Source organism: Oncorhynchus mykiss, chromosome 13 (assembly GCF_057628025.1).
Source record: "Oncorhynchus mykiss isolate SJ-2025 chromosome 13, ASM5762802v1, whole genome shotgun sequence".
Taxonomy (NCBI): Eukaryota; Metazoa; Chordata; class Actinopteri; order Salmoniformes; family Salmonidae; genus Oncorhynchus; species Oncorhynchus mykiss.
Genome location: NC_143034.1, coordinates 26582112 through 26602181, shown reverse-complemented (window position 1 = coordinate 26602181; position 20070 = coordinate 26582112). Strand labels below are relative to the sequence as shown.

General features: G+C 41.3%; 1 protein-coding gene across 1 annotated transcript; it reads right to left on the bottom strand.

The window, feature by feature from the left end:
• Positions 1–6505: 6505 nt before the first annotated feature.
• LOC110485794 (homeobox protein MSH-C) lies at positions 6506–9225 on the bottom strand. The gene is made up of 2 exons (XM_021556959.3): positions 8679–9225; positions 6506–8069 (listed from the first exon to the last, which is right to left on the bottom strand). The coding sequence occupies exons 1-2, from the start codon at positions 9112–9114 to the stop codon at positions 7654–7656; spliced, it is 852 nt and encodes a 283-aa protein (XP_021412634.3). The 5' UTR covers positions 9115–9225; the 3' UTR covers positions 6506–7653.
• Between the last annotated feature and the right edge of the window lie 10845 nt (positions 9226–20070).

The following is a 20070-nucleotide window of genomic DNA, read 5'->3' as shown; positions in this document are numbered from 1 at the left end:
ACACCCAGGTGGTGACACGCATCTCTGTGTGCCTGGCAGACATCTCACCTTGGATGTCGGCCCACCACCTCAAGCTCAACCTCGTCAAAACAGAGCTGCTCTTCCTCCTGGGAAAGGCTTGTCCACTTCAAGACAAATCTACAGTGTTCACCTCCCAGAGTGCAAAGAACCTTGGCGTGACCCTGGACAACACCCTGTCGTTCTCTGCAAACATCAAAGAAGTGACTCGTTCCTGCAGGTTCATGCGCTACAACATCCATAGAGTACGACCTTTCCTCACACAGGAAGCGGCGCAGGTCCTAATCCAGGCACTTGTCATCTCCTATCTAGACTACTGCAACTCTGCTTTGGCTGAGCTCCCCGCTTGTGCCATCAAACCCCTGAAATGTATCCAGAATTCCACAGTCCACCTGGTGTTCAACCTTCCATGTCAACCCGCTCCTCCGCATACTCCACTGGCTTCCAGTCGAAGCTCATATCATCTTCAAGACCCTGGTGCTTGCCTATGGAGCAGCAAGGGGAACTGCATCCACTTACCTTCAGGCTATGCTCAAACCCTATACACCCCAAACCGAGCCACATCTGGTCTCTTGACCCTCCCATCCCTACGGGGGGGTCACCTCCCGCTCAGCCCAGTCAAAGCTCTTCTCTGTCCTGGCACCCCAATGGTGGAACAAGCTTCCCCCTAAAGTCGGCACAGCGAAGTCCCTGTCCATCTTTTGAAACCATCTGAAACCCCCCAAAAAGGCACTTCTCTTTTCCCGCTAACACTGACTTAGCTAATTAATACTTTGAGGGAAATTGAACATTATACGATTTTGATGTTGTCTCACCTAGCTATTTTAAAATGAATGCACAAATTTTAAGTCACTCTGCTAAATGACTAAAATGTAATCCATATAGTAATTCAGCATTGACATAAATCAATTCAGTTAACAACAAGAAACACTTAAAGCATTCACAATACTAATTTCATATATTTGTGCAAGTATGAAAAGTGTGCTGAGTCTTGGTGCCACATTCAACCTGGAGCCAAGTACATGCATATACTGCCACCCAGTGGTGCTAACTTGTCAGTACACCATAGCGTTTATTATCTGGGATATTTAACTTGGAACATATAATTTACATGTGTATCACATTAGTGGAAACTCACACTGTTCTCAAAGCAGGCTGCCGGTTTTGGGAGTGACCTTTCATAACAGGTTAGGTAGACTTACACAGCAGGTTAGGAGAACTAACGTGGCAGGTTAGGAGAACTAACGTGGCAGGTTAGGAGAGGGTTTCGTTTTGTTTTTTGCCCTAGCACTACACAGCTGATTCAAATCATCAAAGCTTGATGATTAGAAACAGCCATTACATCATCAACATTTCTATTTTGTAGTGGTAATATTTAATTGACAAAATGCATGTTAAGAAAGCTAAATTAGTGACGCAACAAACAAATGTTTGGCTCAAAAACCAATTTAATGTTTGTGTCATTAGATATGGCACTATTACTACTTCCTCTGAAAACCTTAGGAAAAAAGCATAGAGAAAACAAACTATTTCTCAAGGAAATAAAATAATCATGACAATAAAATAATGTACTCGGATCTGTAGATGATCTATTTTTGTGATAAAGTCAAATATACCTAACATTTAGGGCTATGAGTTTTTCCTGACCATGCACTGCCCATAGATAGAGGACTCTAGTGCTCAAAATCCTGTTTTAGCCTGGGCAGCACAATTGAGGACTTTCAACATCTTGAAGTAGTTAACTGGGTGGAACATCCTATAGGTTAAGGAAGGCTCACATAATTCTATCCGGGTCATCGAGAGGAATCAGCCCATGAATTACACTCATTAGCAAACATTCCATAGCTGCAGGTGGCAGTAAATCGCCAACCTTGGCTTTTTACCTGTTCAAACAACACACTCCAGGTGGCGGTATGCACCCTTTCAGTTTGTTTACCAACTCATAGAAGTAGTAGAAGAAGAAGAAAATGGACAGCTTCAAACGGAAGATGGACTCAATGTCATTGACTGTGCGCTCACAGATGCCATAATGGAACAGATACAAAGAAAATTCCTCTATCATTCTCATGGTACTAGCTTGTAGGATCCCTCTGATTTCTCTCTATGTGTGTGTTCACAAAGGCTAAAGTCTCTGCCAGAGAAGCCGGTAGTAAAATCGACTGGAGTTACTACAAGACTGAGGTGGTCAGAGCAGGGATGGTGGATGAGTTTGAGAAGAAGGTGGAACCCTTCAGAAAATAGGGTTTTGCCAATGTGCCCACGTGATGTGCTAATGTGATTGGTTCGTTGGCTATAACTGCACTCGTTTAGATGTTGCTTTCCCCCCTACGGTTCAGTGCCATCGATGCTCAGGAAGCAGAAGCAGTGAGTTACAAGTCATATGGGTAGTGTTAAGAGTTTTTTCTGGACAAGCCAGTCACCATTGCCTCATTGATCCAATATTACTATTAAATTAAATATATTGCTATTAGATCATGTAGAAAGTTTATCATTGCGGGAGTTGATATTCTTTGTCAAAGATTGTATTTGGTAAATGAGTGCCACTGACTTGGCAGAGATGGCATCGCTTCGCATCTTCAAAACAAATGTTATTTGTCACATGCGCCGAATACAACAGGTGTAGTAGACCTTACAGTGAAATGCTTACTTACAAGCTCTTGACCAACAATGCAGTTTTTAAGAAAATACCTAAAAAAAAAAAGGTAAGAGATAAGAATAACAAATAATTAAAGAGCAGCAGTAAATGACAATAGCGGGGCTATATACAGGGTGTGCCCGTACAGAGTCATTCGAGGTAATTATGTACATGTAGGTAGAGTTATTAAAGTGGCTATGCATAGATAATAACTAAGAGTAGCAGCAACGTAGACATTACAGAGACGTAATAAAACTCAATGTTCTCGATCTAAACTACGCAATCTTTAAAGGAGGGTAAATCCATTCGACTTTTTGCCCGCACCCCTTTCGATTTGAACAAAACCGTCCATACATATTTTCCCATTGATATATTTGACCATTTTAAAACCCAATACAACCACACATGTAGATACAGTACCATGCCATTAAAATCATTGAGGATGGCAAAACAGTTTTAAAACGTATTTCCATTGTGGTCCTCATGAAAATACATGAAAACAAAATATACCCAAGATTATAACATGGAAACAAAAACGTCTCATCAATAGGGAGGAAACTGTAAAATGAATCAAATAGATGACCAGGTAACGTTTTTTGAAAACAATTATATTTTCTTTAAGCCTTTGCAGTTTTAAAGCATTTTGCCCATAAACCATTTCTCAAGGTTAATCTGAAAACTCCCTAGCGTATGAGTGGATAATATATGGTTTGGTACACCATTCCATTCCTCTGCACCAGTGATAAGAAAATAGCTTTTTCCAGACATGCTCCTATAGTGCAGCGGTCTGATATAGGCAACACTGGCTTTGGTGTGATGACTATGAGAGTCAAATAAAATGAAATTGTATTTGTCACATGCGCCGAATACAACAGGTGTAGTAGACCTCACAGTGAAATGCTTACTTACCACCCCTTAAACCAACAATGCAGTTTTAAGAAAAATAAGTGTTAAGTAAAAAATGAAATAACAAATAATTAAAGAGCAGCAGTAAAATAACAGTAGCGAGACTATCTACAAGTGGTACCAGTACAGAGTCAATGTGCGGGGGCACATGTTATTCGAGGTAATTTAGGTAATATGTACATGTACACTATCGTTCAAAAGTTTGGGTTCACTTAGAAATGTCCTTGTTTTTGGAAGAAATGCACATTTTTGTCCATTTAAAATAACATCAAATTGTTCAGAAATACAGTGTAGACATTGTTCGTGTTGTAAATGACTATTGTAGCTGGAAACGGCAGATTTTTAAATGGAATATCTACATAGGCGTACAGAGGCCAATTATCAGCAACCATCACTCCTGTGTTCCAATGGCACGTTGTGGCAGCTAATCCAAGTTGATAATTTTAAAAGTCTAATTGATCATTAGAAAACCCTTTTGCAATTATGTTAGCACAGCTGAAAACTGTTGTCCTGATTTAAAGAAGCAATAAAACTGGCCTTCTTTAGACTAGTTGAGTATCTGGAGTATCAACATTTGTGGGTTCGATTACAGGCTCAAAATGGCCAGAAACGAAGAACTTTCTTCTGAAACTCGTCAGTCTATTTTTGTTCTGAGAAATGAAGGCTATTCCATTCAAGAAATTGCCAAGAAACTGAAGATCTCGTACAACGCTGAGTACTACTCCCTTCACAGAACAGTGCAAACTGGCTCTAACCAGAATAGAAAGAGCAGTGGGAGGCCCCGGTGCACAACTGAGCAAAAGGACAAGTAAATTAGTGTCTAATTTGAGAAACAGGCGCCTCACAAGTCCTCAACTGGCAGCTTCATTAAATAGTACCCGCAAAACACCAGTCTCAACGTTAACAGTGAAGAGGCAACTCCGGGATGCTGGCCTTCTAGGCAGAGTTGCAAAGAGAAATCCATATCTCAGTGGCCAATAAAAAGAAAAGATTAAGATAGGCAAAAGAACACAGACACTGGACAGAGGAACTCTGCCTAGAAGGCCAGCATCCCGGAGTCGCCTCTTCACTGTTGACGTTAAGACTGGTGTTTTGAAGGTTAAAATATGTCACCCCTGTTTGCAAGCTTTTAAATGATATTAAACTCATCCGTTTATATTTTCCAGTGATGAAAACATGGATGTCTCATGGTATGGTAGGGTATGCAAAATGAGTCAACTTTGAGCACCTTTATCTCCTGAATATTTTGGCATTCAGGTCCAAAAAGTCACTTTCTGACCAAGTCATGGTCAAACATGAATGGAAAGTTTTGTTTAAATCAAGGGATGCTGTCAAAAAGTGATTTGAATTCAAATGGTTTTACCCAGGAGAAATGCCAAGACACACGATGGATTCAGTTGGGTATTGCTATTGGGTTTGCTAAACTGCCATTTCAGCCCTGCTGTCAAGAAACAATGCGGTGACACTTGAAACAGTCACATGTCTTGAATTATGCAAGCATGCCAATGCTTCTACATTTCTTCTGCATGTCTTGAATTATGCAAGCATGCCAATGCTTCTACATTTCTTCTGCAGATGAGCAAAACGCTGTTTAATCATTGCAAGCACTAATGTAAAACTTAACTGCATTTTTTTATGCTAACTCTGCAAACTAAACGTTTGACAACCTTGCAAGTTGTTAGCACCAATGTTACAGCCAAGGTCGGAATGCAAAACACATGAGATTTCAGACGAACGCCTACGTGTGGGAAGGGTAACAATAACGACTATATGCCGTGCATGTGCAGGACAAGCACACGTTGCATGGTATAATATTTCCATAACTGACATGGATACCAAAACGTTTTATTTACAACATTTTAATTGACAAAATACCTCGTTACGTCCAAGCTTTTACCCACATTGCGCAACTGTGGAAGTGCCTCTATTTCTTTGGTGCATCCATTGATCGGGAAACAAATAAAGAGTGTATATCGCCCACTACCGTGTTGGAGTGTGAAGTGGTTCCAACATGAGGAACCTTGCTCACCATTCCAAAATCACGACGGGTTTCTTGGAGATTGTCATATTTAAAAATATATATATATACTGAACATCCTCCCAATTTCGCTAAAGCTCCCTAGGCTACTTGGTGGTGGAAAATGCCATATCATTTCAAAACTGTAGCCTAAACAACCATGGGAGAAATGAAGACACATGTTGAGTAGGCCTATATGAAACGCTTGGTGATGGATGATACAACGGTTCATGTGGAATTAAGAAGTTACTAGATAGATGGAATAATACTGGTTGAAATCTACTGTTTTTGTGTTTAATATGACAGAGATGAATAAAACCAAATCATAGCATCCAAACGTCATTGGTCGTTTCAACTACCGTTTAGCTTATCAAATGGCCACAAGACACTAATAAAACAATATATCAAGGAAAAATTTTATGAAAGCGTATGATTGTAATTATTATTACAATTTTAATAAATATTTATCATAGGAGTACGGCTATTAGTGGTAGTGATGGGCATATTACAACAACCACACAAGTCTAGTCTTGTGAAGGTAGCCTATAATTTCCGCTTTTCTTGTCAACGTAGGCCTAATTCGCACAACTATTAAATTGTTAAGAAACATATATAGACTACGTATATTGTTCGTTTAAACATTGCAAGTATCAAGACAACTTTGGCAGTTTTTGTTGCAGCAATTTACCATTCCAGTCGTCATAGATGAACGAACTATACAACTATTATTCAGAATAGATGGAGGTTAAATACTGAACCTTGAAATGAGAAATTGTTGTTACATTTCTAATGAAGAGAAAATTAGGAGAAAATGTAGGCCTACATTGGTTCCTGTCAGTCAAAACAATTTTCCCTTTCAATCTTGATGTTCACGGTGTGGTGTAATACGTGTAATCTGTGTTCATTGACGAGACAAAAGCATTTCAACAGAAGTTTAAATTATAATGTTTATTTACTGAGCTCAGTTTTTACAAGTATGAGAGAATAATTAAAATAAGACCATGTATGTACACAGTACAGATACAGAGATATTTAATAAATATCAATATTCCTGCGCCTTCTTCCATCAGAGCTGCAGGACACGTGAACACTATTATTTACAATGATATTATTTATATTTCTTGAAAATAAAATAATGTTTTTTAATCATACAAATATCCCATTTGTAATTGGTCTTAAGGCCTCATAGTAAAAAAGTACAAATAGTTTATGCACATTTGTTTTCTAAAGTAATTTTTCACTCCATGAAAAGAAACCGGATTTACAGAGCTTGCAACTGGAAAGAAATGCGGCAAATGTACACATGCATAATTCTGTTGGTCATGATTTTCCATAATTGTGTGCACGGACAATTGAATGTGAAAATTCGTCAATATTGAACAAATGACAGACATTTTACAGTTCAAGTATGCTTTTCGAGGGCTCAAAATAGGCCTAGTTGGTATTTTAAGGCACGTTCAATAAGGCTGTTTTAAGTACTTTTTCGTTGCATGGCGCACAGGGCTATATATTACGCACGAGGATATTGACGTTGTCTAGGCCTGTTATTAATTACAAACTTAATGCTAATGCCCCCATTTGTATAATCGAAATGGATACAAAAATGTGTAGGTCTAGTGATCAATTACACACGCTGTTAGTTGCAAGTGGCAAACGGGTTGTGTTTTAAGGCCTCACGTGCCTTGACAACTTGGCCATTGATAACTGCTCAACTATCAGAAATCGCTATCAGAAATATACAAAATAAGGCCTATAGGCCTTCGATATAAAATGATCTTGCAATCACCATCTTGCAATCAACAATGTGGCCAACATTTGCCTAAGAATATCTAGGCATGAGAACATGTCCCACAAGTATTGGCCTGTTTGACTTTAATGAGCGTATACAACATATATCTAAAAATGATCTCTGTCGCGTAGACAAATATAGGCCTTTATAGGCCTTCTGGGAAATTATGGCTTTCTGGAAAAATATATCCATGTTCCAGACAGGGGGTAAAGTTAAGTGTTGCAACCATGTTTGAAAACATATACAATGACATATGATTTCATCTCAAACGTAAATGCACAATCTAAGTCAAGACAAATAATACATTCCATAGGTGACAGGTCCACCGAAGAGTCCCGGAACAGGTAACGTGGGCCTGGGGTAGGCGTTAGAATGTCCGTAGAGAGATGGAGAGCCCATGTGCGCTCCCAGGGGGAATGGCAGAGCAAAGGCAGGTAGCATGGGTTTCGACGCCAGTTTGTACTTTTCCAACTCGGCCTCCTGAAGTCTCTTGGCTTTAGCCCTTCTGTTTTGGAACCAGATTTTGACCTGGGTCTCGGTCAGATTGAGGGAGTTGGAGAATTCGGCACGCTCCGCAATGGAGAGATACTGCTTTTGTCGGAATTTCCTTTCCAGAGCGAGCAGCTGGGAGGTAGTGAAGGGCGTTCGAGATTTTCGGTTGTTTTTATGTTTCCTTAAAGGGCATGGAGGTGGACTTAAGCTTCCTGGAGGGACAAATAAATTAAAAGGTATTGTTATTACATGTAAACCTCAAGGGCGGCTGACCCTTTAAAACAACACATTTCACTGCGCCTATGTGACAAAAAACTTATTTTTTTCGTCATAATTAGCCTCACCAAACAACGTATGCATTTAAGGACATTGCCATAAGGTTTATTCCTGCACGGTGGCTTTTAATGGATAGGCCTACCAATTTCCCAATTCCAAAATAGACCTATGACAGACATCGGGAACATACAGGAACTTTGTCTAATTGTGCACAGTTTAGACCTATCAGGCTACTCTGAAATAACGTTGTATTATTAGACTGATATAGGGACATTTCGAGGCAAATTCTATAGATTTTTGGATAGACAGTCAGGACCACAGTGAGCTAGGCTTATGACGATCTATTATGTGAGGTAATAACGATCTCATGAATACGATAACATCAATAACAGACTAATAATAGAAAAACTAGAAATAATACTACTGCTAATAATATGACTATTACTACTTTATTATTATTATTATAGACAAACAATAGGGAATAGTTGGCCTAATTAGTTGACCAACATTTAGACAGTCAAATAACTCTGGAAGCAGGGACTTACGAGGGGGAGTTGAGAAAGATGTAGTCTGGAACCAAGTGCTCTGGTCTTTCTCACAAAAATCTTGATTGTCGTCATTCTGACAGTCCGACACGCTCTGCGAGCTTTCCGGGGAAACTTTCCTCTCCACGTAAAAAGTCCTTGGAGAAAACTGTTCCGTGATCTGCACCGCCGCCACCACAGGCTTCGGTTGAACGAGACCCGAATCCGAGGAGGGAGAGGAAGAATAAGTCCTGCAGGTTGTTTTCTTGGAAATCAATGATTCGACGCTGAATGGAAGACTGCTCGTCTTACTTTTGTATCCTTTGTCAGTTGTCATATCTTTGGGTTGAAGCTCCTCACACTCCGTATCCGACTCTTCTTTCTGGTGGAGTTTAATCTCGCGGGACGGAGACCCCGATAGGCCAACGGGATTCATCTCAAAGGGGTACGGGGCCATACACCTCCGCCTGGCCAGCTCAGGAAAATCGAATCTCGATCGAGAGTATAGCGTCTGGTGCTGTCCTCGCTGTCAGAATATTGCCCAGTAGCTCAACTCACTAGATGGGGTCGTCTATAAAAGGGCAGTAACTGTTCCCCTCTCCGCGCCGTCCAATCATCGTCTCAACTTGGCCTCGTGACGTTCCCAGCGCTCCTTTCCTCCGTATTCATTGGCCCTCTGCCTTCCAAGAGACATCAAGAGGCCCTTTGAAAGCGACAAGAAGTTTTAATCATACAGACCCCGTGCGGAGCTGGTGCATTGATAGCTCAAGGGGTTTTTGTCTCCGCGGAACACAAAGTAGACCAATTTTAGCGCAATTAACCAGTGGGGAGGCCTCATGAGTATTTACATCCATTAGTTGAGCACTTATTGGAACCTTTTAATTAATTAATTTCACACCCGAGAACGCTGTGATAAGAAGCAGAAGAATGCAAGGTTATAAAGGGATCCTTCTAAAGTATTAAATAGGCTAAAATAAAATATGAGAAAGGGCAAACAATATGGAAATACACAAAGAAATTGAAACTCGTTAGAATATTAAAAGTCATCTAAACATTTATGAACAGACATATTGAATAAATAAATCGATATGCTATGACTGTTGGTCACACAGCATTACGCCAATTTAAATGCTGTCATGGACTTTTTAAAGTTTACAATAGGCTCGGTTGAGAAGCAACAGGCGTTTTTTCTTCAGGTCAAACTATTTAATAAGCCAGACAAGTTGTGTTTTGGAAGGCGCCAGCCTCGGCGGGATCAAAAAGGAAGCTACCTCGGGGAGAAAAGGGAACGGTTAACTCCACTTAACCAATTGTACTCGAAATATTTCGTAGTCCAGAGCATAGCTGCAGGAATGAGGCACAACCACTGACATTAAAGCCTGTTTCACTTCTTGGAAGAAGAGAACAAACAACTTGATCGGATGATAAGAGGGGCAGTATTTCAAAAATGTTTTGGAAAATGATCATATTTCCACAGAAAGAATAAACATCGAGCAACATTGAAATTAAAATGGTCAAATGAACAATGAGGAATAAAAACTAAAATACAAAAGATCAGGTAAAAAAGACAATGCAATGAATATTGATTTCGATTTTTTTAAAATAAAGCCTATTAATCTTTATAATAAATATGGAATATTTGGCATTTGACATCATATACATTCCACGAAGTAAAGTAAAAAAACAAACATTTAAAAAGGGACAATTAACAGCTTTTTAAATATATGAAAAAATAAAACATTTACTTGACAGTTTCGAATAGCTGTGGTGTCATGGCCTGATTTCATATGTGGTGACCTAGTTGTCTCCTATCACAAAACATTATTTGGTAGCCCTTTAAAGTGGCAGCATAGGCCTTATGTGACCACATATTATTTTAACATTAATGCCTTTGATTGAAGTGTCACCAGCACGCAAAATATGCTCTTAAAGTTTAGTCTCTCATTTCCTTCAGGAGCTTTGTAACACAAGGATTCTCTCAGACATTCTCCTTCACTAAAATCATCACTTTGCCCCAGTGTCATTGATGTCAACTATCTTTCATGATGTGTATCATCCCAAAGCGTTGCCCTTCTGCACTCCCAACATGACACCATAGTAAATAACACCATATAATCCAAGATGGCCTCCCTGGCATGGCCAACCCCACTGAAAGCCTGTTTGACTTCCAACAGTCATCAGCAGTATCAAATACACAATTGACACTTGGTAAAGTGCAAAATGGCCGCCTAGTAGGCCACAAGTGGGGGGTTTGTCTTAATTGAATTGCCTTAGCCCCATCGCTCTTAGGTTAATGTTCTGGCAAGGAAGACACTTAGAGAGACAGAGAGTGCAGAGTGCATGGTCACTCCAATACACTGGAGACCCACTCAGCCCTCTCTGGATTGTCTTTGTTACTTTTCACACTTCCATTTACATCTTAGTTGGATTAAAGGGTGAATAATTCAATATTTGAATCTGGCCAATCCTGAGAAGGCACGTGTGATTGGTTCACATTACTTGACCGCCAGTCAGTCATATTTGGTTTATGACCTTATGTGTCCTTAACTCCTTAAAGATGCACTCTCAAACTTTTGTATAATTTCAGCCACTAGTTTTGAAAGTGGTGCCCATGAGCCAAAAGTGGTCCCCGTTTTTTGGGTGCTACGTCATCCAATTGTGTACTACCTCATCCATTTTGTGTGATAGCACAATGTAGCAATTTTTATGATATCATACCATTTTTTGCAATTTGTGTGATATGTTACAAATCCAATTAGTGCAATATGATTTGAATTTGTTGTGCTTAATAAGATCCCAGAGTGCATCTTTAAGTCACACTATGAATGAACTTGTGTCAAACATTAAGTGTAATTGGTCAACTTCATTTGACAACAAGTCATATTTGGTTTATGATCTTATACGACTTATGTCAAATCACATGACTGTCATGGTCGGAAAACTTACCAAACTGACGTAGTTCTGTGGGCAATCAGGCTTTTTATCAAAGCTGCACAAGGACAGGAAAGATTGATTGGTTAACTCAGTGGAATGACGTTGCCTCGAGCAGCACTGCAGATATTGCGATGAGCGAGATGCACGACTTCGCTTTCACACAATGGTTCTTTGTAAGGAAAAGTGTTCTACCTAGAACCTTTTAACATCCTAAGGAAGAAAGGATTCTTTGATGATTCTTTGGAAGGCAAGAAGGGTTCTACATAGAACCATAGATAATATTTCCCAGCATGCTCTGTTCAAGGGAGATTTTCAGAATGGTTCGTTTTACTGTAATATCTGTGTTTTTGCATGTACATTGATTGGTTGATACATTTTATGCTACACAAAGATAAATAACCTACAGTTTTCTAAATATCCAATCTGTTGGATTTATTGCACCCGTTACTGATATGGTTGTTCCAGTTTAGATGATTGAGGTACTCTCAGTGTTCAATCTTCCCTACCCTAGCAGTCATTCTGAATGCAGGTTGCAGGTGATTAACAATTCCACTTGTTGGAAATCCTAACTCTGGCTGGATTCCAATAGGAATTACACATCACTTTGCAAGCCATCATAATGTGACTTGCAGGCCTGGTGTGGCCTGTAAACCAGGAGATTCCTAACATCACTGTGTTTGGGAGTAACTAGGCCCTCAAAGAAAGGCCTTATGATATATGTAATGTATTGTCATAAATAATAACATTTTACGGCCGGTGGAACCGTTCATTGAGGGTTCTAGGAAGAGCCGTCTTAAGATAAACGGGTTCTCAGTAGAACCCTTCATAGATGTTCTAGGAAGAACATTTTGATGATAAAGTGGTTCTTGGTAGAACCCTTCATAGAGGTTGTAGGTAGAACCGTATACAGGGGGTTCGTTGAAGAGAATGTTATTTGAGAATGTTATTTCGTCCAGGACTAGGCTTAATCTGAATTCGGGAAAATGACCCTAAGAGTTTGCGTCATTTCAAAGTGGCTGGATATCTAGGCTTCCAATCTCACATATGATTCAAATACATTTCCAAATACATGAATGAATAGTTACAATCATTTACACTCCTCCCAAATGAGTCTGTCATTATCAATATCTGAACCACTGTGACAGTTTCTCATAAAAAAAAAAATTCAAGCCCTAATTTGGGAGTCTACCCCTGCATTTTCATATCTAACAATCTGCCTCTCTGTCTCCTCTCTCTCTGACTCAGCAGGCACTCTCCACAATCTCCTAGCCCAGCTGTTTTAGGTTTGAGATCCCAGCAACCATGTACCCTTCAGTCAATCTAATCTCCCAACTGTCGTGCTAGACGAGGATAAGAGGCGAATCATAGATCAACACAAATCCATGCAGAGATTCACCCGATACAGGTACTACCCATAAATAATCTACACGTGAATTTACAGTAAAACGTTCCCCCCTGATGTTCGGCCGGGGTCTTCGGTTTCAGACTTTCAGAGACCTTCTCTCCTAGATCCCCAAAATGAATTTCTGTAACAGCATGCAAGCGAGTGAACTGTGTCAGATGTCATTACCGAGTTTGAAAGCAGATCTGTCCCCCAAGGTCGACACGTTCAATGGGAAACACTTTCCTTCGGCACCCGAAATGAAAACTTTGTCTTTGTCACAAATGGCACCCTATTCCCTATGTAGTTCTCTACTTCCACGTAGGGAATAGGGTCCCATTTAGGACTCTCAAATGGGGCCTTTTCCAATATTCTCAAGCTTCTATGGAACCTGTTCGTAAAAGCAGGGTCCAAGTTTGGGCAGCGAATTTAGACAATGTGAGAAGACTAAGTTAGATCATCTATTTAAGGTTCATAATGAGTGGTATGGAAACCTATATAGTAGATGACCCCTAATCTAACTCCTAGCTCAATTAATAGGTTTTTACTGCTGAATGAAAGTGTGACTTAGGCCTATTTCTCTCACAGACAGTTGGAATGACCCCTGACCCTATATAATGAATAAGGAAACCCATAAAAGTAATTAAACACGATCAAAATCAAATTAGATTTCATGCGCAGTTGGATTTGTGTGTTAGACAAGGAAGTAGCTCTATAGCTTGGAACCAGACAGAGAATTTGGGAATTCCAATCTAATACAGTGCACTCTGCAGACAGTGATTACATCCTTAGATGACTATATGATCACTAAGCAGTTGATCACTACAACCGCATTCTCCATAAGCGTTGTGCACTGTACAGCAAAGCTGAATTCTCAGTCAGAAGGAACCCGGGGTGAAAGGTGCAGAGTTGAGCTGTCCACCAGTGAACTGTGAATTCCCTGATGTGGTGGTGTCCGTGCCATGGTGAGGCCCTGTACAGTGACAAACAAACCGATCATTTAGAAAGTGAGGGACAACTGGAACCCAATACGTGTGAGATGGGCTTGACAGACAGAAACACAATGGCTGATGGGTAATGAAACAGAGTGAGACGGACACACTTGCTGACACCACACAGGAGGATGGGGCGAGGGGACATATTCGTTGGCCATCGCCATCCAATCACGCCACTCTCTCACCGCTCTGCTCTCACGTGAGTCTGTATGAGGAGAGAAGTGGAGAATCAGCAGTCCAGAATGGTGTGGAATCTGATCATGAAAATGAAATACACAGAGATTTTGGTGGTGGATCTGCCAAAGTCAGTTACTTAGTCTTCAATTTGATCAATTCTTATTACGTGTCAGAGATAGGGACCGAGAACTGCATGGCTTAAACGGCACGTGAGCAGAATTGAGAGGCATCCTCATACATTTCACATGAAATCTATGAGAAAATATTTGGAGTGTGTTTTATCTTAAAAGTTCCTTGCCTTGCTTCATTTGCATCCATCTTCATTTAACTCTAACATCAGGAAACCAGGCAAGAGCTCTCTCCCATTTTTAAATTAAAGTGGTTTAAATAGCATTGCCTTGGGTTGCAGGATATCCGTGGAAAATCTCTTGACCTTTCATTTGACTTAACAAGTCGAATCTATCCACATCAGACCGGCTTCAAGCTTGCAGTTAAATGCTGGTTAACATTTTTATGCCAAAGCCACTTCCCTCCTTGTGGCAACAGTGGCATCAGTCAGTGAGAAATGGTCCTGGTCGCTGAATGCATGCTTGGGTAATAAGAGAAATGTTGTTGCAGAATGCACAAAAGTGAAATGAACTTGTCTGGCTTTTCGACCATTACTTCTATGACATTTTTGAGCGCCATGAATGAAATGAGCCGTTGAATTCTTTTAGGCTCTCTACAGCACCATTTGATCTAGCAGTGTGCAATAACAAGGATAACAGTACTACTGCCACTTCAACTACAAATGAGCTATAATGAAGAACAACACTATGATAACTGAAGTATGAATGTCGATGAGTCTTTAATGTGAGGAATGACTTTCTTGTTATCATTTGTCATTCCATCCTAACTGCCTTTTACACAAAACAAAACAGATTCGGTAGCGGGCCTTGAGAGAGAGGGAGGGAATTACACACAGTTGCCAACAGAAAGCGTTTAAGGTAGTGGTACACCGCAAGAGGTGACAATTGCAATTAACCATTTTCATTTGACCTCCGCGTTCGTCGGCCATAGAAATCAGCATTCTTGAGGAAAGTCTGGAGACAATGCGAGTGGGCGAGCGAGGTTTGGGAATACAGGGGACAAAGAACTTAGCGTGACTACTTTGAGGTTACAAAGGCAACCAAAGAATGTCACCACGAACTCCTACTATCTTCTCAGCCAAAGTTGTGATGCATTATATTTGAGAAAACCCTAGGCAGCAGCCTCAATTTTCTCTTCACTCTTGGCCGGGCATTTCAATCCGGGGCCAAACCAGAAACTATTGCATGAATTACAGCAATTTAGAATACAGTATATTATATAAAAACACTCTTTTCACATAATACAAACAGGTTGGCTGAAATACGGGCTGTGAGTGAGAAAATGGCAGAATCAAAAAGATGTGTTGAAACCGTCCTTCTGGGGGTTTTGTAGGTAAAATATGAAAAAAAGGTGTGTGTGTGTGTGTGTGTTGGGTGTGTGTTTGCGCGAGTGCCTGTTTTGGTCAAAAGTGTGTGTGTGTGTGTGTGTGTGTGTTCGTGTGATATAAGTAGGTTATCAAAGCAGCGTTTGTTTTATCCTGATCCTGAAGCCTTGTTATGTGTGTGTGTGTGTGTGTCCTCACACTTTGTCAGACCAAAGAACTTGTGACAGCACATCCAGCCCATCTGGTTCCACTGAATATCAGATGGTTATTCATGGCTGTTCACAGCCTCTCGGAGATTGTTTTTATCAATGAAAACCCAAATATTCTCTAAATCGTTATTGTGTTATATGAGTAAAAAGATACACACACACACACACCAATCAAACATCTCATCAAACCAAGGAATAATCGCATTTTTTAAAAATGGTGTGATTTGTATCAAAAAAGTTGAAAGGGCATTCTTGTCATTTTCTTATTGAACATCTCATGCCCTGGTACCACATTAGTATTGCGATAACCCTTGTCACGAGAAAGATAGTAGACGCTGTTGAGTAATGTTCCCATGGGTAATATTCTGACTATGATGCAACAGTGTCTTGAAACAAATGCCCCTTTTGTGATGTTGAGAGGAAAATAGCGATAAGCTCACTCCGAGTCAAATGGAATGAGACTTTATACCGATACGTGATAAACTTCATGCCAGATAGGTCATCAATATTTCTAAACCCATCCTTTTCACCTTTTGCAAGGTCGGTTGTTTTAACCAATTTCGTAAACTTTTAAGTGAGTATCTATAGTAGAGATTTTTTGATTACCCTAGGGTAATCTCTATATTTCACATAGGGTTGTCTGTATATTTCACATAGGGTCGTGTGTATATTTCACATAGGGTCGTGTGTATATTTCACATAGGGTCGTGTATATATTTCACATAGGGTTGTGTGTATATCTCACATAGGGTCGTGTGTATTATTCACAGTGTCATTGTGACTTTTCAAAAACCACACTCTATCTCCACTTTAAAGAGATCCCAATTGGTTCTTCACTATCGCCCTTGATCCTGCTGTAGTGCACTTGTTTGATACTATAGTACTAATAATGTTATTACAAGCAGTAAAGGTCAGGACAAATAGTGTGCTCTTGAGCCGACTTGAGATTACAATTTCAAAGTCCTCCCCATGAAAAAGCCCCAACAATGGAATGGGCTGGCAGAGTTAAAAGGCCCTTTCAATAAACAATCACGGGTTGCTTTTCAATGGGACTCACTGGAACCAAGTGAGCAGTGGGATTGGCTTTGGAAAGATGGAGCGATGAAGAGAGGGAGGGGGGAATTGTGGGTTGTGACAGAGGAGTCGAGAATTTAAGAAGATGCCTCCCGTGTCTAGCTAATACAAACAAATCTGATACAGGTGCACACATTTAATTTAGTAGGTCACTTAGTCGTATTTCTCCTTCTCTCCCCCTCTCCCTCCCTCCCTCCATCCTTCTCTCCCTCTCTCTGAACAGAGGGTGGACAGGAAAGTAGATGGGGGAGTCTTCTTTTTGTGCTATTGCTTAATGAGCTGGAAAATACAATTGCACTTTTCTGACTGTGAAGAGAGATCGCCTGGAGGCCCTTCTAAATTAGCCGTGGTAGGGAAGGCGGAGGAAGCCTGGAGCCCAGGAGCCTGGAGGGGATAGAGGCTTGCTGAGCGGCACAAATAGGGAGATGCCGGGGGGGGCAATCCTGTTAGGGGGGGGGGGGGGGGGGGGGGTATGGAGGGTGGAGGAATTGCTGTTGCATATTTTGGATTACTGGATCGGCTTGGTAGAACAGCAGACTTGTTGCAGCGTTAAGCGCTGTTGGAGACTCATACAGTTTTAGCAATACCTCAAATCAAGTCCCATTTTATTGGTCACATACACGTGGTTACAGATGTAATTATTGAATAGGTAGCTATTAGCTACTGTATGTGTTAATATGTCAAGAAAAGTCTCATATTAGGTTTTTGCGATAATATTGCAAATCAGAATTGGATGGATCAACCCCCACATGCAGAGCAAACCGATAACTTATTATAACCTTTAAATAACCTATAGCTTTTATTGAGTCACTATTTCACTCATCATTCCATTGAATTTCCTATTCTTCCTCAGTTCTATAATGTCAATAGAAAGAAAATTCCTCACAGTGCATATGCCTCCTCTATACCATTATACTATATGCCCCTGGGTGCTCTTTTGACCGCTACGCTAGGCATCTGCTGCCTATGGGACCCCTATGGCCCTGCATGCCTATATCTGCATTCTAATGCCCCTGTCCTGCTGGGCTGGTAGCTTTACCTATGTAATTGATGGCTTCCACACTTCGGGACCCAGGCCCCTAGTCTCTCTCTCTCTCTCTCTCTCTCTCTCTCTCTTTCTCTCTCTCTCTCTCTCTCTCTTTTTCTCTCTCTCTCTCTCTCTCTTTTTCTCTCTCTCTCTCTCTCTTTTTCTCTCTCTCTCTCTCTCTCTCTCTCTCTCTCTCTCTTTTTCTCTCTCTCTCTCTCTTTTTCTCTCTCTCTCTCTCTTTTTCTCTCTCTCTCTCTCTCTCTCTTTTTCTCTCTCTCTCTCTTTTTCTCTCTCTCTCTCTCTTTTTCTCTCTCTCTCTCTCTCTTTTTCTATCTCTCTCTCTCTCTCTTTTTCTATCTTTCTCTCTCTCTCTCTTTATCTTTCTCTCTCTCTCTCTCTTTATCTCTCTCTCTTTATCTCTCTCTCTCTCTCCTTTATCTCTCTCCTTTATCTCTCTCTCTCTCCTTTATTTCTCTCCTTTACCCCTCTCTCTCTCTCTCTCTTTTTCTCTCTCTCTCTCTTTTTCTATCTCTCTCTCTCTCTCTTTTTCTATCTTTCTCTCTCTCTCTCTTTATCTTTCTCTCTCTCTCTCTCTTTATCTCTCTCTCTTTATCTCTCTCTCTCTCTCCTTTATTTCTCTCCTTTACCCCTCTCTCTCTCTCTCTCTTTATCTCGCTCTCTCTGTCTTTCTCTCTTTATCTCTCTCTCTTTCTCTTTCTCTCGTTGTTGCTTTATCTCTGCTGTTTTGGTTGGGGGTCTTTGACTGAATTGACTTCATTCATTGTCCTTTTATTCATAGAGAAATTATGAGAGAGAGAGAGACAGAGAGAGAGTGTGGGTGAGAGAGAGAGTGACTTCACTTTGACAACAAAGAAAGAGTCGCCGCCACTGCCGATATTTAGTGAACTCCAAAGGGAACGTTTTCATTCTCCTCATTCTCATTCTGCAAGTTTGGCACATGCCTTCTGTTACTAAGTGGCGAGGGCCATTGAAAGGGGGGGCCTACATTTCCCTATTCTCCTCTCCCACTAGGTGCCATAGACTTACAGCCCTGGCAGCTGCTAAGCCTCTTTATACGACTATAGAGGCCTCTCTGCAGGTGAGCTAAGCCTGCCAAAGAAGCAGCCTCACAGCCTCTCCAGTCCGCTCAATGGGGCTCAATGGGACTTTTTATTGGGGGGGGGCTGAGTTGACTTCGTATGTGCTGCTATGGTATATTGGGACATTTGGAATGCCTTCAGTTCATAAAGGCGGTGCCGCCGCTCTAGAAACATGTAACTCATGGAGGTGGAGTTATGAAGCCATGCCTGAATTTGTTTTGTTTTGCCTTTTGACAGGAGCCAAACTCTGGCACCATCCTCCTCTGTTCCGTCTTCCCTTCTTCAGTGTCTTCTCTTCTTTTCTTCGCTCAGTCAGTGGCATTACTTTATTTTCTTTCCTCCCGTACTTCTCCTTCTTCTCCTTTCTCCCTGTGATGCAAGCTGGGAACTGTTGCACATTACTCCAGAGGTGTGGTGCCTCTCTCTTCTTCTTCCCCTCAAAGGGCTTCTCTGTTTCCCCAAACTGCCTCCTAGCTGGGCTATCTATTCATTTAGTTACTTAAGTGTAATTGCTCCCCTTTGAAGCCTCAGAGAGGCAAATAATTTGCCGTGCCCCGGGGCCAGAAATGGTCAGTGATCCTTGGACCCCTCCCTCAGCCCCCCCATTGGGCCCCTGTCGGCTCGAGAGCGTCGGACACACACGCAGGCACACACACACACACACACACACACACACACACCGCGAGAGGCCAGCTCCCATACGGTGAAGGAATAACACAGCCAGGGCCCGCTCAATTTCACCTCTCCTTTTCATCCTCTTTTAATTCTTTTGAAACACTTTTTTATTAACAACAGCTTTTCCCCTCTCCTCTCTCACACTGCAGCTCCACCGGGAGGAGGAGGAGAGGAGGAGAGGAGGAGGAGGAGAGGAGGAGAGGGAGGGGTGAGAGGAGGAGGGGGGGAGGAGAGGAGAGGAGGAGAGGGAGGGGTGAGAGGAGGAGGAGGAGGAGGAGAGGGAGGGGTGAGAGGAGGAGGGGGGGAGGGAGGGGTGAGAGGAGGAGGAGGAGGAGGAGGAGAGGGAGGGGTGAGAGGAGGAGAGGAGGAGAGGGAGGGGTGAGAGGAG

Bases quoted from the DNA above. Each gene is read 5' to 3' on its own strand.
- LOC110485794 (XM_021556959.3), bottom strand. From the start codon at position 9,114: ATGGCCCCGTACCCCTTTGAGATGAATCCCGTTGGCCTATCGGGGTCT. The intron at 8,070-8,678 runs GTAAGTCCCTGC...TTGTCCCTCCAG, and splicing joins ATCTTTCTCAACTCCCCCTC to GAAGCTTAAGTCCACCTCCA.